The sequence below is a fragment of the Petromyzon marinus genome, chromosome 22 (genome assembly GCF_048934315.1).
Source record: "Petromyzon marinus isolate PM22_M1 ecotype Great Lakes invasive population chromosome 22, UKy_Petmar_22M1.pri1.0, whole genome shotgun sequence".
Taxonomy (NCBI): domain Eukaryota; kingdom Metazoa; phylum Chordata; class Hyperoartia; order Petromyzontiformes; family Petromyzontidae; genus Petromyzon; species Petromyzon marinus.
Genome location: NC_133688.1, coordinates 10,465,238 through 10,489,962, shown reverse-complemented (window position 1 = coordinate 10,489,962; position 24,725 = coordinate 10,465,238). Strand labels below are relative to the sequence as shown.

Genomic DNA, 24,725 nt, shown 5'->3' with positions numbered 1-24,725 from the left:
AACTGTGTGTTGATGCAATATGGCCTTTTTGGCCATTGTGCAGCAAACGTCTATGTGTCAAGACTCCTTGAGAAGGGTCCTGCTTTGTAATGTTCAGCAAATTCCTTTTTGAGTGAAGGGGGGGAATCAGGAAACGTGGGAGGAAATTAGTACCTGGTATAAATCAACAGACGAGGTGGCAAGGTCCCATGGAGGCTCCATCTCTGCATGGTCCACCTACCCAAACCTTGAGGTTACTACTCAATTACAGGATTGTGTGCGGAGCCACATTCGAAAATTGTGCTATACTGCGCTCCCTTTCACAAGTTCCCTTACATATGTTGTTCCTTATACAGCAATATACGGTGATGTTTAGTGCTCCGAAAAGAGGTACTGTCGTGTACTATCTATAGATAAATCGTGCATGATTCAAAGCAACGCTCTCATTCTTAGTCATTTGCCCACGGGTTTCCTGTTTACGATGACCCAGAGACATTTCTGTGAATTTCCATAATCCTCAGAATATTACACTGCTTCAATGCAGCTTCCTATTTTCATGAGATGTTAACACTGACCTTCAGCTCCTGTGAAATAAGTACGCTTATTCTCTCATTCTCTCTTTGGTTCTTTCGGTAAAAGTCACGTGGAAAGAAAAATGAAAATAAATACTAGATCACGACTTTTCGATTGCAACACAAGCAACCGTCATCAGGTGAGAACTGAATGTAAATGCAAGCACGGAGAGAGACATAAACAGAGAGAGAGAGAGAGACGCAGAGAGAGAGACAACACAGAGAGAGACGGAGATACGCAGAGAGACAACGCCTCTGTGACGAGGTATTATATAGATCCCAGGGAGGGAGGGGGGAGAAGGGGCTGCAGTAACATAAGAGATAGGTGGAATGGGGGAGAGCGAGGGGAGGTGGGGCAGAGAAATTAGCATGTCAATGAGAGACAAGGGAGGGATGGGATCTGCAGCAGGGGGAGAGAAATTGGAAATTTGAGAAATCAAACCTAGCAAACTTAGAAATGTAATGCGATGCAACACAGAGAGTCGGCTAACACAACAGCTAACATACTCTTTGGTTATTTCGGTAAAGTCACGTAGGTAGATTACGACGTTTCGATCAAAACACAAGCGACCGTCATCAGGTGAGACAATCACAGCAGGAAAACAGCAGCAACACAGGCGTTGTTTCTCTGTCTCTCTCTGTGTATGTGTCTCTCTCCGTCTCTGTGTTTGTCTCTCTCTCTGTATATGTGTCTCTCTCCGAGCTTGCATTCAAACCTGATGACGGTTGCTTGTGCTGCAATCGAAACGTTTTCTATTATTTATTTTATTTTATTTCTACGAGACTTTATCGAAATAACAAAAGAGTAATTCCTGCAGTCACGAAAGCTTAATATCAAGATTACGCTTATTCTGTTTGACCTACTCTCCCATGCAACGCCTTATTTCAGATATTTATATTTTTACAATGGAATAAATGTATTTAAAGATGTTTGCTTTCATCATTATCATCAAACTGATCCTGCGTGCGAGGAGGCTACCCCCTGGCTAGAAGTTGTGACAGCGCAGGATGCTAAGTTGTCCAAGCCACAGCGTCAGGCCCTTCGAACATTGTTACAGGATTTTGAGGATATATTTAGTAAGTATGATTTAGGGCGTACTAATTTAATGTCACACCACATAGAAACGGGAAATGCGCCGCCCATCTGCCAAAATTCATATTTGCATGAGGCCGGTCGAGAAAGCTCAGAAACAAAACGCGATCGATGAGATGTTAAATAGCCGTCATTATTTCACCATCCACAAGCACATGGGGTGGGGGGGCTCTATCGTCCTGGTAGAGAAACCAGACAGTTAATTGTGGTTTTGCATCGATTTCCGTCGACTGAATAAGATCACAATGGCGGATGCTTATCCGCTACCGCAGATTGACGATTCCTTGGACTCATACTTTTTGTTTTTTTTCGGTAAAGTCACGTAGGTAAAATAAAATAAAATAGAACAATTAAATCACGACGTTTCTGAGGCAACACAAGCTTCCGTCTTCAGGTGGAACAGTCACAGCAGAATATCTGTGTCAAGTGCACAGTTCCGAGGCGACTTGGATTATATATAGGTCAGGGGGGTGGGGGAGGAGCCAGAAAGGGACGTGGGTGGGTGGGAGGGCTGAGTCAAGCCACCTTTTGTTAAACTGCACAAAAGCGGGTAAACAACCCTTTTGTTATGCTGCAGGGGGGGTTTCAGATATTTATATTTTTAAAACAGAATAAATTTATTGAAAGATGTTCGTTTTCATCATTATCATCTTCGTATTGAAGGAGCAGTGTGGCACTGTGGTTAGTGCACTGGTAATGAGGCTCACAATAGAATGCTTCACTATACCTCACCCCTTGAGTGGCGGGTGATATTTATTTCAAACTAGCAGCACGTGCGCCCGACAGATGTGACCGTCCGCCCCCCCCCACCCCCCCCCCCCCCCCCTCTAGTCAGCCAGCAAAACTTTTTTTCGTATACTGTCGTATGATACACGGCGAGATGTCAGCACGCACGGACCAGGCTCAACGTTGTGAGGATGCGGGTGGCATCATCAAACAGATGTGCGCGGTGACACAACCACCGTGCACTTGCCCGCACGCTCGTAATCCAGCCAGGCAGCCAGATATCCAGCCAGCAAAACTATACTTTCTTATATGGTATTGCCCAAGCTTGCATTTATTGCCGGAGCTTGTGTGCATGTGTAATGAGTCCACCCGACGAAGATTAAGACGACACACTCTTCATTTTTTTCCGCGTGAGCTCACGCCACACGCATCCTCTTCACTCCGCGCCCGTCCAACATGTGCCCCGATCGCCCCGCCTCATCCAGTGATGTCCCCTCCCTCTCCATGGGCGTTTCCTCTAGCCCCGCCTCTTTCCTTTCCCTTGTGACACCGTCTTAACTGTAACCACCTCCATGTGGCGATGGCTCTTTCCTAGCTTACATTTACAAGCATCTCTAAACCTTTGTAAACAGCTCTCTGATTGGTGTAGACCTACTGCCGGGTACAGAGACCTCTCCTTCATTAACATTAGCTGCCCCACCCATCTCTAAACTTTTATAAACAGCCTGCCTCAGCAGCTTTCCCCCTCTTTTTTCACCTGATGACGATTGCTTGTGTTGCGATCGAAACGTCGTGATAATGTTATTTTTCTACTTTTTTCTATCTACGTGGCTTGACCGAAAGACCCAAAGAATATGAATTCCTGCAGTCACGAAAGCTTAAAGTCAAGATATAACCTGGGATCCAGTGAGTATTTCTACCCCCGGATCATGTAAGGATTAGCAACTACATCACTCCCCCCCCCCCTCCGCTCCGCCCTGAAAAAAAAGTCCTCAACTCAACACAACCCCTGCGAAATCCAAGGGATTCAGGGTAATCCCGACGGTAGGGGAGTAAGGAGAGATAAAGGGGGGGAAAAAAACGTTTGTCGGTCAATAAAAAAGCAATTTTGAACTTAACCAGAGTCCTGTCACTTTGTGTGTAGGTGTGGGGTGCATGTGTACAGAACAGATTTTTAGATGGCAATAAACGAGTCACCGTAAGACAGGACGGTACACATAAGGTTCAACCAGACCTTCGAACTGTAACAAGCGAACAACCTACAACAGCTAAGGAATGACAATGCCATTTTCATCCACGGTTCCATGGTCTTGCATTCAGTGGTTGTTCATCACTGTGGGAGCATCGCCCGGGCCCATGCCCGGGTAACTGGGCCATGTAGCCACGGCTCGGTCAGATGCTGCCGCACCTCCTTGGTCACGGGCGGTCCTGGGAAAGTCAACCTTCTTGAGGTTGGTTCGTCGCGGCAAAAGGCTTCCCTGACCTCGGAAGTGATGATGAAGGTGAGTGAAGAGGTGAAGGTGTAGGTGTTCGTGATAACCCAGTTTTTGTTGAGTGTCGTAGGTGCTCTTCTGAGTCTAGTGGCATATCTGTGGTAGGCTTCGACCGGTCAGGCTTTAGATAGGCGGGATATACATACCATCACCGGCATCCCAATTGGACACGTACACATTGAGGCCTAAGAATCTCTACCACCTTTACAGGACCCTGCCACGGACAGTGCAGTTTGGGTGAGGTTCCTAAGCGGGCCTGTGGGCACTTCGAAAGGCAGGGGCGTCACTTCCTTTTTCCTAGCCCGTTCATTCGCGGAACGGGCGGAAGTCACTGCAGCTTGTGCCACTTCCCTCGCTGTCTCCCACTGCTGCATGACCCGTCGTGCCGCTATAGGCCATTTTGCAGCCCCAGCTGGGAGGTCAAAAAGCTGGTGCTCGATGGAAGGGTCTGGCTCCCTATCATACATTAAATAGAATGGAGAGTATCCCGTCGATGCATACGGGGCCAACCGGTATGCTGCCAGGACCCCGCCTACGTGTTAGCCCAGCTCGTCTGAGTGTCTATGACCACCTGACACAGCATGGATGTGATGGTGTGATTTAGTCGTTCTACCAACCTTTCGGTTTGTGGGTGATATGGGGAATTGCGTACTGTCTTAGTGCCTAGAATGTCGCACACTTCCTGTATCAGTCTTGAGGACTTTTTTTTTACCCTGGTCTATTAGAAGTTTTTCAGGGGCCCCTTTATCCATAAAATATCCATGCACGAAAACTTCTGCTATAGACTGAGCGGTTTGATCCGCTAGGGGCCATGCCACCGGTCACCGCGTGAAATAATCAACCCCTAGTAGCAGATATTTGTAACCTTTGTCAGTGCGAGGTAGGGGTTCCAATATATTAAAGGCCACCAACTCATTAACCCACGAAACCTCGATTGATTGTAGGGGCACTTCGAATGGGTGTGCTGGCGGCTTCTGCCGCAAACATTTACACATGAGGCCGTTCATGCGCCATCATGCTCGGCCAAAAATAATGAGTTTTAAAAGTGGAGAGTGTTTTCAGCTCCCCCAAATGCAGGAGGCAGCGGCCATGCACCTCCGCAACTAACTTTTTGCGAATGGAGGTCGGCACGACGACACAATAGGACTGTGTGTCGATCTCCCAACGGATCAACAGCCCTTCATAATCTACGAATGTCGAAGCTGTTGGAGGCTGTTCTTGTTCTGGGCTAGATTTAGCGATAGCGCGAATGGGTTCCAGCGTCTCATCCTCCTATTGCAATCGCTGCCACTCCTCTTGACTCAGTCCCAAATCCCAATCGGCCAGGGCAGGCTCCGGCTTGCTTTCCCATATGTGCACAGGTGCTGTGAGGCACTCCATGTCAAGTGAGAGTGGTTTACACCTGGGTGATCCCTTAGCACATGCACAAGTACCTGCCTCTGGCAGACGCGATAAAGCATCCACATTGGTGTGACGCAACCTACTTCCTATGGACCCACCTCATAGGAGAATTATTGCAGCCTCTCAATCTACCTGGCCATTTGACCAGAGAGTAGGTTGATACGTAACGAGTATTGCAGTGCTGTATGGTCAGTCTGCACCTCAAATTTCCGTCCGTATAGGTATGGGTGAAATTTCTGCACAAAATGCGCAATGGCCAGGAGTTCTCTCCTAGTTACACAGAAGCGTTTTTCAGCCGATGACAATACCCGGCTGCCATTGAAACTTCGGCCCCTTAGCTATGAGTGTCTGTAGGGGTTTCACAATGGCCGCGAAATCCATTATGAATCTACGGTAATAGGGAATAAAGCCGATCAATCTCCTGACATCTGGCACGGATACGGGGGTTGGCCATTCTCTAACACACCGTGTCTTCTCGGGGTCAGTCGCCACCCCCGTTGCGCTGACTATGTGCCCCAGGTATCAGACGGAAGGCTGTGTGAGATGGCATTTAGAAGGCTTGAGTTTCAGATGTGCTTCCTTGATATGTGAGACAACCAGCCTCAGCCAGTGTAAGTGTGCTTGGAAGGATCGTCCAAACTTAATTACATCCGAACACAATTACATCGTCCAAATATATCAGGCAAACGTTCCATTGGAGACCCGTCAGTACCAATTCCATGAGCCGTTGGAATGTGTTTGGGGCCGTTTTAATCCCATGAGGACAATTAAAATTAAATAACCCCTGCGGTGTCCTAAAGGTAGTTTTGTTTTTCGAACCCTGATCTAGCAGTAGCTGCCAAAACCCTGATGATAGGTCCAATGTAGAAAAGTATTTGGCACCCGCTAAGGCGTCCAAGGAATCGTCAATCTGCGGTAGCGGATAAGCATCCGCCAATGTGACCTCATTCAGTCGACGGAAATCGATGCAAACCCACAATGAACCGTGGAAATCGATGCAAACTCACAATGAACCGTCTGGTTTCTTTACCAGGACGATTGAGCCCCCCCCCCACCCCCAATGTGCTTGTGGATGGTGAAATAATGTCAGCTATTTAACATCTCATCGATCGCGATTTGTATCTGAGCTTTCTCGACCGGCCTCATGCAAATATGAATTTTGGCAGATGGGCGGCGCATTTCCCGTTTCTATGTGGTGTGACATTAAATTAGTACGCCCTAAATCATACTTACTAAATATATCCTCACAATCCTGTAACAATGTTCGAAGGGCCTGACGCTGTGGCTTGGACAACTTAGCATCCTGCGCTGTCACAACTTCTAGCCAGGGGGTAGCCTCCTCGCATGCAGGATCAGTTTCCTCCTCCATTATTCTTGCCTGTACTTCTCCATCGCCTGCTGGCATGGGCCGCACATGCTCCAAAACCGTTCCCCCATGTATAGTGACAGGTGTGTTTGCCGTGTTTAAAACTTGGATAAACAGTTTCTGGTAGCGACACAAGATGGTGTCCGCACCTGCCAGGGTGTGTCGGTCCATGATCGCCATTGCCGGTGATACTAATATAGGTGTGTCCGGTCAAGCAGTCATGATATTAACTATGTTAACCTATTTGTATTTTTTATATTTAAATTATATCTTAAAGCTATTTTATATTCGATATTTATTCAATTTTATATACTTCAGCCCCTTGGTGTTAGTTAGACTTTTAACCCTTATTATAGTAAGCCTTGTTTAAAACTTATTTAAGATTTTAGATTCCTATATGTTGAATGTATGCACCATCCTGCCAAAGTAAATTCCGTGTCGGTGTGAACTTTCATGGCGAATAAAACCCTTTCTGATTCTTATTAAGATTTGTGATGCTGGGGGTACCGTGAGCATTTCCTTGACAACTGCCTGCACCTTAGTTGACGTTCGGGTGCCGTTGTCCGGGCGTAAAAAATATAGCCGTTACCCCTGACGGTATTTCGGTGCACCCCTGGTCCATAACATTTTTGATAGGGAGTTGATTTAAATAGTCTGTCCCCAGCAAATAGGGAACTGTTAATGTGCTGGAGACGAGTACGGGTCCCGATATGACCAGTTCTCCCACGCAGATTTAGATATCCAACTGTCCCAAAACACCCATGCTTCCCCTATTTGCCGCTACGTATGATGATTGTATTGGTCACAACTGCTGGGCCCTGTCGGGAAGCATATCAAAAACGTGCAGGGATATGATAGTCGCTGACGCTCCCATATGGACCAGTATTCGAACCTCAATTCCGCCCACCGAGCCTATCACCACCGACGTTCCAGCTGCGACTGCTTCTACCCTCCGTGCCAACTTGCGCCAATGTGTACCCGAAGCTGGCTATCGTTATGGTAAAAAATTGCGTAAATACGATGGTGGCTGTGATCGTCAGGAAGTGGCGGGTGTATCGACTGATAGTGCGTATGAGAGCTCTTTGATGGGAAGTGCCGAGGTGTTCGGGGTGCTGCGACTCAGCTGCTGGTTGTACGTAGGGGTGGAGAACGGCTGTTGGGGTGAAGTCAGCCCCGGTGGAGCAGCATCAGTATGGCACCTGCGGGGCGATGTGGCCCATATGGCCACATCGGTGGCAGGTCACCGGGTTCCGGGTCTGGCTGCATGATCAGAGTCCCCGGGATGTCCAGCGACAGGTCCTCTGTGTAGGGCCCCGAAACGTCCCCCTCACAGCCGCCAACATCTTCCCCCCGGGTGGCCTGACGTCCCCCTCTTCTTTGGTATCATCTTCTTGGTTCCGTATTTCGGACCCTCTCCAGTCCTTGACAATTTGATGGGTCCGCTATTTGCGCCACTATATGTTGTGGCCTCATCACCTCCTCATGGGCTCTTATGTTCTTCGCGATCCACAATGAGATCTGCTTGTCCTCATCAGTAACCAGAAATACTATTGTGGAAGCCTGTGCCAGCGCTGATTTACGCATCTAGGCCCTAGAAAAAGCAATTTGTGCTAAGGGTATGAGAGCGCTCCTGTAGGCCAAGGCTGACTCCGCCTCTTCCCGCCGACGGCTCTGAAATCGTCTCTTCGCGCTGGACGGAGGGTCACAAATCTCTGCCATCTCACAATTAGCAGCTTGCAAGGTTTTATTTTTCTTGCCCGGAATAGAGGAATATATAATCAGAGCGTCGTCACTAAGGGCCGTGGGGAGAGCCTTCAGTGCCTCAGGCTCCATCCACTCAAAATATGTATACGCCGCCTCGTATCAGTGAACAAATGCTCCCCAGTCTCCTCCTTTAGCCACAAACTTTTCTACATGGCCTCACCTACGTAGTCGATCAGCGCTCTCTCCTCGTCGCTGGTCCGATCCCCCAGGTGAATTAATTCCCACGACCTGGGCTGCGACTGTTGCCAACGCTTTGGACCGTTGTCCTAGTGCTTTCCGACGTGGCTCCAACGCTCCACTGCTAAATCCCGGAACGAACATTACCACTGGGCCTGGTGTATTTCGCGTCAATTCCGCTTCAATGGCGGCTATCAGTATCGGCCCCAACAAAGTCAATTCTACTCCCTCCGGAGGGTGCCCTTCTCCATGTATTATTATCTCTGGTTCTATCGGTGGTGATTTCGAAGCCTCCGATGGGCTCCCTGGCCCGGCAAGGGTGGACCCCACCGGCCGTGGTGCTGTGCTCTCACTCGTCAGCGGCGCTGGCTCCTCCATCCCCGGTGCCAATGTCTCCAGCACTCCATTATGGGCGGCAAGCATCTCGGCCATAGCCTGTCCCCGCCATGGGATTTCCCGCTCGAACCGAAGAAGAAGCCGCCGTGGATGCTGACGGCGCTGTCGCTGGGCTAGCAGCTATCTTGTCTTCCCACAACTGTTGCAGGAGTAGTATTACCGTCTCTTTGCGTTGATCAACCCGGTCTGCCCAGGGCCTCCTTCTCTCGCGGGGTCGAGGGCTCTCTGACGTGTCGCTCCTCGCCTTTCGCTGTCTTCTTACGATTCGTGGGGCCGTCCCGACCCCGTCTGGAGATCATGGCCATCCGGGGCACTGGGAGTGGATGCGCATTCCTTTCCCTCTTCGCTGGGGTCTCGGTCGGGGTCCTTTCTATCACCGCATCAAGGCATCGTGCGATTCCACCGTTGCCACCACTCCACTCCGAATCCCTTCAGGAAGCGTGCCGATCGCCCCACCTCATCCGGTGATGTCCCCTCTCTCTCCCTGGGTGTTCCCTCTCTCTCTAGCCCCGCCTTCTCTTTCCTTTCCCTCGTGACATCATCTTTACTATAACCTGAGTATTTTCCCCCGGATCACGTAGGGATTAGCACTACATATCTATGATTAACCTATTTCGCACCTTACATAACCAACTGTGCTAATCGGAGGTGTAAGCTTGCATTTGTTAAAAATCGGCAGGAATTTATACAATTTAGCAATTTGCGCTTATATAGTTTATTTTTATATATGTATTTATTTTCGTGACTTGCTTACCTTTCCTATACTTTGCACTTTTATTGGTGTTTGTATTGTTGTTGGAATTTTCTGACTCGTCCCTACAGGACATCAGTGAAAAAAAGCTCCATAGCTCATCAGATTCCTGCTGTAGTCTAAATAAAGATTCTTATTATTCCCACCGAATTCTCGCCTCCCATTCAACGGCCTCTTGCCACGACGTATATCCCACACCCATTTTCAACAAATCTGACTTTTACAAAATCCATACGTAATACTTTGTTTTCCATTGCTTTTTAAGCGTGACTTTAATATATATAACACTGTATTCACCGACTAATCTTTATATGTACGTCTGCCCGGCTGAGCGTAGTTCATGTTTGTTTGCTCTTATTAAACAGGACATGGGAGATATTTGGATCGACTGGGTGGGTGAGTGGATGGACGAGTGAGTGGATAGGTGAGTGGATAGGTGAGTGAGTGGATAGGTGAGTGAGTGGGTGAGTGAGTGGGTGGGTGAGTGGCTGGGTGAATGAGTGGGTGAGTGTGTAGGTCGGTGAGTGAGTGGGTGAGTCAGTGGGTGGGTGAGTGGATGGATGAGTGGGTAGGTGAGTGAGAGGGTGTGTGAGAGGGTGTGTGAGTGGGTGAGTGTGTGGGTGGGTGAGTGAGTGGCTGGGTGAGTGGGTGTGTCGGTAAGTGAGTGTGTGAGTGGGTAGGTGAGAGGGTGAGTGGGTGAGTGGATGGGTGAGTGAGTGGGTGAGTGTGTGGGTGAGTGTGTAGGTAAGTGGGTGTGAGTGGGTAGGTGAGTGAGAGGGTGTGTGAGTGGGTGAGTGGGTGAGTGTGTAGGTAAGTGGGTGAGTGTGTGGGTGGGTGAGTGAGTAGATGGATGAGTGGGTAGGTGAGAGAGTGTGTGAGAGGGTGTGTGAGTGGATGAGTGAGTGGGTAAGTGGGTGGGTGAGTGGCTGGGTGAGTGGGTGTGTAGGTAAGTGGGTGTGTGAGTGGGTAGGTGAGTGAGAGGTGAGTGGGTGAGTGGATGGGTGAGTGAGTGGGTGAGTGTGTGGGTGGGTGAGTGGGTGAGTGGATGGGTGAGTGAGTGGGCGAGTGTGTGGGTGGGTGAGTGAGTGGCTGGGTGAGTGTGTAGGTAAGTGGGTGTGTGAGTGGGTAGGTGAGTGAGAGGGTGAGTGAGTGGGTGAGTGGATGGGTGAGTGAGTGGGCGAGTGTGTGGGTGGGTGAGTGAGTGGCTGGGTGAGTGTGTAGGTAAGTGGGTGTGTGAGTGGGTAGGTGAGTGAGAGGGTGAGTGGGTGAGTGGATGGGTGAGTGGGCGAGTGTGTGGGTGGGTGAGTGGCTGTGTGTGTGGGGAGCGGTAGTGTAGCGGTGAGCGCGCTGCGCTACAAACCTGTCGACCCGCATTAGATTATCGCTCACGGCCAACATCAGTGACGATTATCTGAACCGGTCCCGGGCCTCCCCTAGGTCGACTCAGCATCAAATGAGTCCCTGGTGCGGTGCGTAAAAACATCGCCACTGGGGAGACAAAGGCGGCTGGGGGTGGTGCTGACCACTCAAACCCCTCGTGAGCCGTCCTGGCCTTCATAGGTGCTCGCTAACAGCACTTGCCCCAAGAGTGTGTTGAAGCTATACGGGGGATCTTTGTCTTTGTGTGTGTGAGGGGGTTTCCAGCACTGGCACCCACCCAATAATGGGCTTCCTCAACATCTGATGCGTCGAATTTAATCAATTAATTGCATTCAGTCGCACACAATTGGTTTATCTTTGCCTCGCTGGGCATTATTTTATCCCTCGCAAGTTAAGTGGGCGTTAGGCGAGCAACAGTAGTAGCAGCAGCTAGCAAGCAAGCTAGGCGTTTCAGCAATACGCGTGCAGAGAGTTGCTTCATCTGGGAGTTGCTTTACCAATGAGAAGTTGTTGTTAAGTACTTGCTCCGACGACGAAACTCGTTTGTCTCGGCAACAACACGAAGTCGCTTTCAACAAAAAAGTTGCTTAATTTAATCAACAAAGCACTATAACTTCGAACACGACGTTAATTCAACAGCGGAACGTCGCTTTGACAAAACACGCATGCGACCCACCAAACCAAAAAGTTGCTTCAAACTCGTCCGCGAAAGTTAACGTCGACGGTAAATTAATTCAGCACCGCACGCGCGCCTGCACCGACTTAACACCGTTAACACAATTATTTTAACAACACCACTTTATTCGGCGCAGAGGTCGCGTCGACACCGCAGGTTGTTTCAACCGGCAACACAAAGTTGCTTCAACAACAACAACCACAACAACAACAGCAGCAGCTATGGGCCCTCTCGCCCTGGCTGCCTTGGTCGCGCTCGCCCAGCACGCCTTCTGCTCCAAGCTGGACAACGAGTTCAACTCGTGCCACGCCGCTCCGAGGCGCATGTGCCAAGCCTCCAAGGACTCGTGCGAGGTAAACTAAACTCCCTCACCCTGTGGAGAAGATAACAGCTGTGGTGATGAGCGTTGAAAGAAGGTGCCGCCTGCTGTCGGCCTTGAGAAGCCTCGGTCTCGCCTGGAAGTTATTGCCGGGTTTGGGCGCTGCGGGTGCCGGCTTGAGAAGCTTGCTTTTAGTGGCCCGGTGTGAAATATCGACCGCTGTTACTATGAATGTGTGTGTGTGTTTTTTAAAAGTAATATTGACGGTGTTTTCTTGCGTTCATCTATCGCTTACGAGATTGACGCCGGGAGTAATGGAGCGAGGTTCGTAATTGCGAATTGTTGCTTTACGCGAGCCCGGTTTCGCTCCGTGAAGTTGCCGTCGCAGCTGCATCTGGAGGCGGGAGCGAGCGCAGGCGAGGCCGAGGCTTCGGCCTACAGAACCCCGGGGGGGGGGGGGGGCTCTCCCATCACCACCACCACCGCCGGCTAAATGCGTGAATAGCGAGACAAAATCTTGACAATTGGTAGTGCAGGCCGGACAACGAGACGCAAACAATTGTGTGACTTAAATTTTGATTTAAAGCTTTCGTGACTGCAGTAATTCATATTCTTAGCTCTTTCGGTAAAGTCACGTTGGAGGGAAACAATAAAATATATAATAAATAATTATATATTTTATTATATAATATGTTCCATTATTTTATTGTTTCCCGTCAACGTGACTTTACCGAAAGAGGTACTGTTTGTGTGTTTTTGCCAGTGATTTCCGTAACTTTTTGTGTGCGCCCGTAGCTTCTTCTATGTTTACCCGCTTTTGCGTTGTGTTCTTTAATATCTAATATTATTATCTTAACGCTTTTATACACGTACGTATAATCTATGTGTTATTATTTCTTCATGGTGATTTGTGTTCATGCATGTTTGCGTTTATATTTTGCCCCTCGTATTTGATTTCCCTGTCCATACAACGCTAGTTATTGATTATGGTGACATCATGTCCATACAACGCTAGTTATTGATTATGGTGACATCCTGTCCATACAACGCTAGTTATTGATTATGGTGACATCCTGTCCATTTTTACATCATTAGACCTCCTTTGCCAGTACCAAAATGTAATAATAGGGTTTTTCCTCTTTTTTTTCTGGCAACAAAACTGAAACCTTTGTACAAGGATTCATGTCTGCATTAACCACAATACCTGCGGTCAAAATGCAAACAAAAAACATACTATGATAATATGATGCATTGTCCTTGAAACTGATTGATCCACACCAATGGACGGCTTTCTTTTGAGCCTCGACCCAATTGGTGCTCGACCAGATGACGCCAAAAGGCGTCACACAGCTCAAAGACAATGCACTATCAAAGTAATGAGTGGGTTTTTTTTGCATTTGACTGCAGGTATTGTGGTTAATGCCGACATGAATCATTGTAAAAAGGTTTCAGTTTTGTTGCCAGAAAAAAAAGGGGAAAACCCCTATTATTATATCCTTGTCCGTTGTTTGGTTTCTCTTGAGATTTGAATGATAAGATGGTAAAAAGCGAGATTTTTGGTCATTTAATGCTGGCTCCAAATCTTATCAATTCATCAAACTATTTTTGGGGTGGGGATGAGTTAATTTTTTTACACGCCTGAGATGCACGAAAGACGGTCACTGCACCGCGTGCTTTCAGATGCGCCTGCGGCTGTCTGGAACGCCTTTCCTTCCGATATTAGGAAACCACTGGAGCTATGTACTTTTAAATCTAGATTAGAAACTAATTTCTTTAGAACAGTTTTTTTCTGTTTTGTCGTCCTTCCCCTGCACCTCAGATTCGCATGGTTGGCTACGTGCTGTGCGAAAGAAGTTCAACATAATGCAACGTGCAGCCTGGCCATGGAGTTTATTTAATGCCCTGCCATTGCCATATCTGACCCAGCCCAGGTGCACGGGCTCCGCTCCTGTCCTCCTCGATGTCTACATGGAGTCGTTGTGCCCAGACTGCCGGGATTTCTTCAGGGGCCAGCTCTACGGCACTTGGCTGCTGCTGGGAGACATCATGAACGTCACATTGGTGCCGTACGGCAACGCCAGGGTACGGAGCGTGCTGCCGTTCATGAGTGATTGTCCGTGCCGAGGCAGGCTGGCAGTCCCAGCATGGCGCACGTGACGGCAGAAGGCCACAAATTGATTCAGTTTGTACGTGTTGTTAATTCAGTTTGTACGTGTTGTTGCCGCTATCCTTACCCCGCATCTCGGATTGGCACGGTTGTTTACATACGGTGCAAACGAAGTTCATACATGCATCCGTAACATCAGGGCTAAGATTGTTTTTTTAGGTCTGTGGCAAATGTTTTAGATTTATAGAGCACCTTTTACCTGAAGGCGCTTGACATACTATTAAACGGTGACAGAATAATGATTTAGATCACAGGAGTGTGTGAGGATTGGGGAATTATCAACTTTGATAGAGGGTACTTAGGGATCACAAAAGGGTAGGGGAGAGACTGGAAATAGTGGAGGGGAGGGAAGAGGAACAGAATGGGCAATAGAGAAGAGGTAAGCTTTAAGAGAGGAATGGAATGAGGTTAAGGATGGAGACTGCTTAATGTACAGAGGAAGTTTATCACAGTGGAGGGGTGCAATTAAGGGAGAAGGGCCAAAAATGGGATTGGGCACAGAGAGGAGGATGGGCAGAGAAAGAGAGAGCAGAAGATTGGAAAGGAAGAGGATAAGAGGGGCATAGAAGGAGATGAGAGGCAAGATGAGATGGGGCAAGGCCACGGAGAGATTTTAAGGCCCTATCAGATCTCAAGCTCTTGACAGACTCCTGCACAATCTGCCCCGCTTATTGCACAGCATAAGCGTATTGTCATTTACAGATGTATTTTAAGCACATTATGTTGGGATTATACTCTTTGAGAGACTCAACCTCTGGCACACTGGTAAAATGTATTAAGACATGAAGTACATAATAAATAATGAACGTTTCCATTAACAGGCCTGAGTCAATCGTAGAAATTCTACATTCACATTCACGTGTACATCAATGAATAATTAATCAAGAAACAATTTATCCCAGAATATTAAGATAGAATGTGACTTGCGGTTACCAATCTGAAAGCGTGGACCACAAAGTACACGACTGCCTACTTCAACCATTCGCTGGCAACATTTGAGATATTCATCGGGCTGCTGCTGCTATCGCCATCCAATGGCCCACTCACCAACCTTGACACAAACGTATAAATGTTGCTGATGAAATCGTTCCATAGTATGGCAACAGTTGACTTTAGACCTACCTGCTGATGCTACACAGAGCACTGCATTGTTTCACTGTCATGTTCGGCTGACCCTGTGTTTTTATAGGAGCAGTCGGCAGGAGACCAGTGGAACTTCACTTGTCAGCACGGCCCGAATGAATGCAAGGGGAACATGCTGCAGGTGAGGACGTGTTGCAAAACTATTTAAGATCTAGGTGTCCATAATCAGAGTTTTGATATGAGGAAATAAGTAAGATAACCTCAATAAAAAAATATCCTAATACATTTTGGGAAAATTTGAAAGGGAATTCTAGTTTTGGGAAATATGGCTTATTAATGGAATACGTCAGTGATTTGACATGTACAGTATTAAATCTTGACTTAAAGCTTTCGTGACTGCAGGAATACATATTCTATGTGTCTTTTGGTAAAGCCACGTAGATAGTAATGCAGGGAATCGGAGCCATAGTTTTCATGAGACATCCACCCACTGGCAATGAGGTACATGTAGAGGCCCTGCAGCCGATAGGTTTCATAGCGTGGTGGTTGAGTGTTGTATGAATGGATTTTGTCCAGGCACTCCGATTTTTTTAGATTTGCCTGGGTTTTTATTGCATCCAGTAGTTTTCAAAACCGCGAAGACACGAATTAATATCGTATGTAAACTTGAGTAAGCATTAGACTACGCGGTATATGTTAATTAGTGAAGGCTTCAGTCAATATTGAAACATTAAACCTAGCCGATGGCTTTTACAAGCTGTTGTTTTCATCTTTCAAATGACCTCCCACGTGAGGGTGCACATGTGACAAGATGATTTTGCAACATTTGACAGCTGAGCGCAGTCCATTTTTTCAGATGAGTACATTCATGTGACCTCGTCTTAGTACATTATTAACTTAAGTGGTCATCTTTACATGCCTTGATCAACTTTAAGATTGCCCAAAAAAATTGATTTAAAGCTGGTTCATGTATTTGCACACGCGCACATATTTTAAACTGATTCATGATTGTAACGAGGTCGTGCTTTTTCCTTGGTAAATGGACTTAACGTGTCAAAACAATAATACATGAAAATAAAACGTAAAATACAGAGTAATTCAAATCGTCAAATAGTTATGAGATTTGCAGAAATATTTTAATTATAAATACTTTCTATTGTCCACAACAAACATTTTTTTATTAAAATTAACATTGCATTATAGTAGAATCATTTATGGAAATAAGTGTCTTCTGTTATAAGTTTTAATGCTCATAGCACTGCCGATCTAACGTCAGATTCAGCTAAGTCCAATTTGTAAGTGCTGCAAATGTATAGGCAGATATCGCCCACCTGCCTGACTTTGACGTCGGTTTAAACCCTTGCTTTGTCCACACAATCGATTTGAGGACGGTAAAAAACCCCTCTTCATTTGTCGGCAAAATTTGATGATACTCGATTTGATATCTGTACACCAGTTGAAGTTCCACGCCTTTTTTCCCTTAACTATTCGTGATTGGGCAACTTGGCATCATGGCAGAGGGGGGGGGGGTACTTGCACAGTGGTGGACTGGCTTTGCCCCGTGTGCACATCCAAGCCTTTGTGTAACATGCACAGTGGAAATATGCACAGACATTTGCCAGTGTCACTCAAAAAATATACCTTTTATTTTATGTGCCAATATCGCCCTCAATAAAGTTGGCATCAGTTCACATTGCAGCAGAATAGGAACGGTACAGGGTGCATATAGAGCAAGAGGAATGACAAAAAGAAACCCGTCATGCCTCTTTACAATGCTTACTCAGGCTTTCCTGGGTAAACATTGTAAATGTTGTGAAGTAGAAACTAATTGGCACGTTTTGTTTGTGACAAACCCTACTCATTGGCTGTGTCGGGTGGTGGTGGGTTTAACGACACATTATATTTACACGATCTAACCCCAAAAAAAAATTATTATGGATATTATGGATGTTTTATGTTGAACTTTTGCACCGTATGTAGCCAAGTCTCTGCTCATCGGAGGTGCACCGTGAGCTCTGTGAACGAGGGGAAGACCTCAAGCCCAGATTGTTGTAATTGGACTGTAAGACGGGACTTGGGGAGGTTGGATATAAAATGTGGAACGGTTGCAGGACCTGGCAGAAAAGTGATTGCAATATCTCAGTAACATCCTCAGGAGTGGCCATTATTATATTTTGATCTGATTTGAGTTTTTCTCTTGTATCAACTGGGGGTGATGTCTCATTGATGCTACGTTTGTATGGATGGGGTCGATGATGGCCAACAACATTACTCGTACTAATTTGGCTATTGTGTCAGGGTGTATTTGATGTGGCTGACCTTGCTCTCTCCTACACACACAGGCATGTCTGATCTACTTCTTGCCGGATAGCAATGATCATATCCCCATCTTCAATTGCATGGAGTCTGCTGCTAACCCCATTACAGCTGCCGAGCAGGTAAGCTTCTAGTCAATTGCACCGTCATTTAAATCACCATTTGGAGGTGTGGTGGTGCACACAAAAACATCCATCGATTTGGAGTGGGGTTGGTGGATCGCTCGGATTTTATCATGTGTTTTGACAATTCCATCCTGCTGAGCTGGTAGGTGACCAAGAAATAGATGGATTACAAATGTGTTCATGATCCACTTGTGAAGATCTTTGAAAAATGTGTGGGTTTTCTTGAGATGCTGTGGTTTACCCTGTCATGTATAACACTCATAAAATAAATTGGCCAAATATCTCAGGAATGAATCTTCATCCAAATTGGCTTTGTGAAGCTTCCTGGCTATTGCTATTTCTGTGTGTGGATTTGGATAAATCATAGAAAAAAAAGTCATCACATTTTAGGTATAACTATAGACAGCACTCCTGACAAGTCAGTTACTGCAGTGAGAAATGGTAAGCACACCTAATTTTTGAAAATGTCAAAAGGAAACTAGGTAATCTGAGGGCATCATCTAGATGGTGTCACTGAAATTGCAGCAACATCGTCTTGACAAATGAACCAACTTACACAAGACAGAGATGAAAGTATAGATAGTGGGAACTAAAGAATGTAAGACTTCCAGTAGTGCAGCTGTTCATCATTTACTTAGACAACGGAACCAGAAACATTCATATCAAGCTTAAGAAACTTGTTTGACCTGAAATAAGGTTCACAATATTCTGAGCTCTTTCGGTAAAGTCACGTTGAAGGGAAACAATAAAATAATAAAATAAATATAAAACCAATAAATTCTCACGACGTTTCGACCATAACGCAAACGGTCATCATCAGGTGTGAAAAACCAACGGCAAGAAACATTTGAAAGAAGTGGCGGTTTGCATTTATTTATTTATAAACGGTGCATTTATTTATTTAAAAAAATACGTTAGCGCCACGGGCAGCGATTTGGCAGTTTATTCAGAAGGACAAGTCCATCTATGTTCTGAAAAGAGGAGGGAGGAGACGAAAAATTAATGTATGCTGTCTGAAAGCCACCGTAAGCGTGAACAATCAATTAAGACCTGAAATGGTTTATCAAATCCTTCCAATGATTGCTAAGCCAGAATCCATCTTCTCGGTTGAAATTGTCTCTGTGCTTGTATATGTGGATAACCTCATGAACGAATCTCTCATGGTAGCTAGATGGCTTACAAAGAACCTCTGTCTTGGAGAAATCAATGTCACGTGAGCCTACTGAATTATAACAATGATCTGCCACGGCCGAGGTGTTGGTCCTACCGTGTTTAAGGTCTGCTTTGTGTTCACGAATGCGGTCCGAGACATGGCGTTTGGTTTCTCCAATGTAACTACTACCACAGAGGCAACTTAGTTTGTAGACACCAGGGTACTGTATGTCCGGAATCACATCTTTTAAAGACGGAACCAGATCACGGATTTTATGTAATGTGTTGAAACGGACCTGGATCTTATGTTTATTCAAGATTTTGGAGATCTTTTTTGTGATCCCCGCAATGTAGGGTAAAGTGATGGTTTTGAAAGGGTCCTCAAGAGGGTCCTTCTTCATGGTTTGAGTGATAGCTTTGCGGATTGTATAGTCGGAGTAACCATTAGCCTTAAGAGCTTTGTGTACATGCTTGAGTTCACTGCCTATGTGTTCCTGGTTGGATATGCATTGGGCTCTATGGTACAGAGTCTTGATGAGAGAATTCTTCTGTGATGGATGGTGGTAGGAATGCGGTTTCAAATAAGCATCCGTATGGGTAGCTTTCCTGTAGACAGAGTGGCTCATTGAACCATCAGGTCTCTTTTTTATTAGGACATCCAAAAAAGGTAGCTTGCCATCTTTTTCGACTTCCATGGTAAATCTGATGGCTGGGTGTATGGAATTGATGTGGTCGAAGAATTGGTCTAGAGCAGGCCGGCCATGTGGCCAGATGACAAAAGTGTCATTGGGCTCCCCCCTATCTCCAGTTATAGCTAACATTTTCATGGAGAAATTTGAGACTGACGCCATCCAGACTGCCACTCTGCGCCCAACCTTATGGAAGAGGTACGTGGATGACACTTTTGTCATCTGGCCACATGGCCGGCCTACTCTAGACCAATTCTTCGACCACATCAATTCCATACATATTTCTGACCGAATTCGCGAGCACAAATCAGATTTGAAATACGGCAGAACGAATTCTTCGGCCGTGGCTGATCATTGTTTCAACACAGCGGGTTCTCATGACATTGTTTTCTCCGATACCAAAGTACTCTGCAAAACCTCCCGGTTATTACCAAAGATTTGTCCATGAAGCCATCCAGATATACAAACATAGACACAACCTCAACCGAGAGGATGGTTTTAAATTGAGCAACTTTTGGAAAGATGTCATCAACCAAGTCAAACTTTAGCTGGCTTATAATTGTACAGCCGTTTCCGTTTCTACCAGGATTGTACTCGCTCTCGTGCAGCACGCCATCACCCTCCCCCCGAACCCCCTGCAGCATAACAAAAGGTGGTTTTACGTGCAAGTACACCACCGCCTCCCCCAGAACCCACTGCAGAATGACAAAAGGCGGCTTAACTTAGCCCCCCCCTCCCCACCCACGTCCCTTCCTGGCTCCTCCCCCCCCTTAACCTGTATATAATCTCGTGTGTCCCAAAGCTGTTCACTAGATACAGCTAAGTTTGCTGTGTCTGTTCCACCTGAAGACGGAAGCTTGTATTGTTTTCGAAACGTCGTGATTTAATTTAGTTTTTATTTTTTTTTATTTTATTTTACCTACGTGACTTTACCGACAAAAACCAAAGAGTACACATCATTACTCTTCTGTATGGAGACCGGTCGACTTTCATTGTATATGTATGTATATATATATCTGGTCATTGTAGCGTGTGTTTATAACAAATGTGTGCTTGTGTATCCTTGCCAGTGTACAGCCATGCTGGCTCCCAAGCAGAACTGGCAGTTGGTAGAGAAGTGTGCCAGTGGCCCCCTGGGAAATAAACTGATGCACAAAAACGCCCAACGTACAGACGCCCTCCACCCTGACCACAAATACGTGCCCTGGATCGTCTTCAATGGGGTCAGTGCTCACTGCCACATTTGTCAGCTTTGTAAATTAAAATGCATCCCAGGCGGCATGTATCATCATAAAGTAAAAGCATCGTACTTTTTCAAGTTGTCAAAAAGGGGCTTTTACGTGATTTACTTGAAGCCTGCTTGTTTATTCTGCCTACCTAACCTATACACATACCTATCCACCCACCCAGCTACCGACCCATACACCTACCTCGTCTGTCTGCCTGCCTACTATGACTGGGGGCTTCAATACAACGTGTAAAAATCAGATCTATATGGCATGACCTTCAATTTACAACAATGTAAGTGTGTAGAGAGCTCTTTAAATATACGTGAAATTGAATGGCAGATGGCTCCCAAAGACATTTGAAAACAAATGTCAGTTTAAAATATCGCAATGGAAATGAATGGGGTTTTTAAACGTAGAGATTTTCATCTTAACACTGTCAGCCGCACACGTTCTCTCCTGACAGAAAATACGTCGTTACGCCTTGTAACATTTTGGTGCAATCTGCCACGTCGCTCTTGTTGCAGGAGCACACGGAGACGCTTCAGAATAAGGCTGAGAATGCCCTGCTTGCCCTTGTGTGCGGCGCTTACAAGGTGACTTGGCGTGCATGAGGATGAACAGCAGGGCAATTTCCTAACATCTAAATGAAAACCTCATCGCAAGATGGTGTTACGAAATAGTGGGATGTGTAATTTGGGGAACAATAAGGCATGTTAATATATGCACCATTAAATTTAATTTTTAAGGAGAGAAGGAAATTCTCGATTCTGGACTTGAACATGGTTAAGGACTCGACGGCATTTGCAGCTGATGGGGAGGGTGTTCTAGACACGCGGTCCCCAACCTTTTTGGCACCAGGGACCGGTTTCGTGGAAGACAATTTTGTCACGGACCGGGGGAGGAGGATCATCATTGGGTCTTTCCCCCTTTTCAAAGAAGCTCTCCAGCGACGTTTGTTTTTTACTCATTGTGGCTACTAGGGGTTAGAGCTTGTGGGCTTACCAACACTGAGACAAGTGCGCAGTGCGGGAAAGAGGCGTGGATGGAAGTGGTAAATAATAAAATAATTGGCGGGCCACGCGCGGACTCACCGCTCGCCTCCTGCTGTGCGGCCCGGTTCCTAACAAGCCGCGGACCGGTACCGGGGTTGGGGACCCCTGTTCTCGACCATGCAGGCATCCAGAGTAGGAGACACTGCTCAGGGCTTTTGTCAATTCCTTGGTGGCTGGTTGTTGATTGGAGTCTCTATATTCATATATGATTATTACTGATTGTCTTGAATGGTCTGAACGTTGTACTGTCTGGAACCTTCAAGGATACAAATGGTTCTGTTTTCTGGTAGTGCAATTTCAAATTGCAACCTTGGCTCATTCAGGGAATATTTTGCAAACATTGCTTGTTGCTCCCTGCGCTATCACCAATGTGCTGTTGCATTGAAGGACTGGCTTTTTACCTTATTATTAAGTGTAGTATGTTTCATAGTCTTAGCCCAGTTACCAATGACTGCACACACAACTCTTGTCACGTAAAATTAATGAATTGAGTCTTGTGCAGCTCTGAGGGATAGTTTTGTTTATTACTGTGCAGTGAAAAAACTGCACATGAAGCACAGTCCAGTCCGTGTGGTTTTGGTCAGAGAGGCTTCAAGGAAAATTGGAGGTGCCAGTCCCTTCAGTGTCTCTTCTGGGGTTATTCCCAATCACGATGAAAAGAGGCTCCGTCTGAAGCGAGGGACTTGGCTGGAATGGACATTTCCACACCTTAAGTCAATTTATGTTTTCTGAGGCCCATTGAGCAAATAAGCTCTTTTTCAATAGCTGGGTTCTTCAAACTCCATTATCCACCAGATTGTCTTTCTGAATATACCAGTTTAATTTCAATTTATGAATTAAGTTGTTACACGCTACACATGCCTGATGGTTGTTTCGAATGCCCCTTACGACGATGGCTAGAGCACCGATTTAAAATTGAGAGACGCTTGCGTGTACACGTGTCAAGTGTGAGAGCTCTTAAGTCGCATCCTCGATTCCTGCCTCGCCCGTGGTGCTGCTGTTGAGCGCTTACCCAAGCGCACGCAGCTTTTAACGACTTGGTTTGATTTTGAATGAAGGTTGGAGAAACGTGGAATGGTGGACCCACGGTGAGGCATGAGGAAGTGTTGTTTGAGAAAACCAAATCTAAGTTTGCCGACTCCATTATGCCAATTGTAGCAACTCATGATGAGGGTCGATGCAAACTCATTGGAAAATGTACCCCGCAGAAATCACGATTTGCCGACTAAAAGAAAAGCATGTCGTCTTACCGTGTTCTACCTCTTCTCCTTTGCAGGGCCAGTTGCCAGCAGTGTGTGGGAAGTAAATTAAAGCAGACTGCTCCACAGTCTCCTGGCGCCATCCACTGGTGCCAGAAATATTTTTGACTGCAATGTCATTATATTCTTGGTTCTTTCGGTAAAGTCGCGTAGAAGGGAAACAATTAAATAATAAAAATATAAACCAATAAAGCTCTCACGACGTTTCGACTGCAACACAAGCAATCATCATCAGGTGTGAAAACCACAGCAAGAAAATTTGAAAAAAGTTTTTTTTTTTTAACGTTAGCACCACGGAGAGCGATTTGGCAGTTTATTCAGGTGGACGAGTCCATCTATGTTCGAATATGAATCCCTACAGTCACGAAAGCTTTAAAACAAAATGCAATGTCATTGTTTATGCTTTGTAAATATTAATCGATAGCAATAGTTAACAAAGTGTTGATTTGCTTTGAAATTTAACCAAACTGAATGCTCAATTGTGTCAGAGAAACCTCCTCCCTTCATAAGACCAAACTGGATTTTTGCCAAGTGCCTTCGTTGGAGTGGCGAGTTGAATGCGAGCCATTGCAGATGTCGTTGTGTATGATCTGTGTGCCTGGTGAAACCTGGGTAAATCACAAGTTAGTTGGGTGACCTTAAGATTTAGGAGGGGGATGTACGGTAAAATTTATACCATTCGACAGAAAAGGGATCTTTGGCAATTAATCACATCTTCAAGTGCTCTTTGATTCTTAGTGGTTGGTAATTGTAATTGGACAATGCAACATTTATCCAAACCTCATCTGCATCAAATAGATGTTCTGTGAAAATTAAGTTGTCCTTTGGAGGCTCTCAAGGCACTTTTAGTGGAGCTGGTCAATAACTAAGCACTCCGTTTATACTTTAGTGATCAGTTCCTGCCTTTGTGTGTCAACGTTGCTAGTAATAGTCAGATCTTGCGGTGGGAAGAGAAGCAAAACATCACTTGTCGCTACATGCAGCTGATGTGAATTGTCATGATTACTGTTATTACGTTATGATTCGAAGTTGGTGTTAAGATCAATGGAAGAGGTGCAGACCATGAAAACGTTGTATGGTGCTGTACTTAAAATAAAATTTCCACAAACCTTTGCGACGTCTTGACACCTGCCCGCGACTTCGTTGATCTATAGTTTTTTGGGTTGGGCCGCGTAATGATTTGGCCAAATTTGCGACGTTAAGACCCTCCCAACACCCGACATAGGCAAACAATGGAATTGTTACGTCTACAAGGATGGAACGTCCCAATTGTTTATGCTCACAGCTCGGTTCGTCCTTATCAACACAAATTTAGAAACTGGTCATGACGTTTTGCTTGAAACTACGTCAACCATCCGTAAAAGTTACAAGAGGCCAATATAAATCGTTGGAGCTCAAGACCGACTTGTGTGGCTACGTTGTGGGCAACAAAAGGCAGTGTAGTTTACATGCTCTTTTCAAACATCCGATAAATATTTTTTTTTCCCAGACACTAGTTTCCTCCCACACACTAAAACTGGGTAAACAAATACATTGTTGATAGAAGTAAAACCAACTGTT

The 24,725-nt window shown here is 46.0% G+C and overlaps 1 protein-coding gene and 1 long non-coding RNA gene across 3 annotated transcripts in view; both read left to right on the top strand.

The window, feature by feature from the left end:
• Positions 1–24,290, top strand: part of LOC142925634 (uncharacterized) — a 63,792-nt gene extending 39,502 nt beyond the window's left edge. The window contains exon 2 of the long non-coding RNA XR_012942572.1: positions 23,435–24,290. This is a non-coding gene — a long non-coding RNA (uncharacterized LOC142925634). The remainder of the gene's footprint in view (positions 1–23,434) is intronic.
• Positions 11,361–24,290, top strand: LOC116945021 (gamma-interferon-inducible lysosomal thiol reductase-like). Of its 2 annotated transcripts, XM_032959078.2 has the most exons (8): positions 11,361–11,822; positions 11,911–12,127; positions 14,020–14,175; positions 15,450–15,524; positions 17,686–17,781; positions 20,696–20,848; positions 21,379–21,447; positions 23,183–24,290. In XM_032959078.2, exons 2-8 carry the CDS (start codon positions 11,996–11,998, stop codon positions 23,210–23,212), a joined length of 711 nt encoding a protein of 236 aa, XP_032814969.2. In that variant the 5' UTR covers positions 11,361–11,822; positions 11,911–11,995; the 3' UTR covers positions 23,213–24,290. The 2 variants fall into 2 exon arrangements, with proteins under 2 accessions (XP_032814969.2, XP_032814967.2); XM_032959076.2 differs by having other exon boundaries at positions 11,361–12,127.
• Positions 24,291–24,725: the final 435 nt, after the last annotated feature.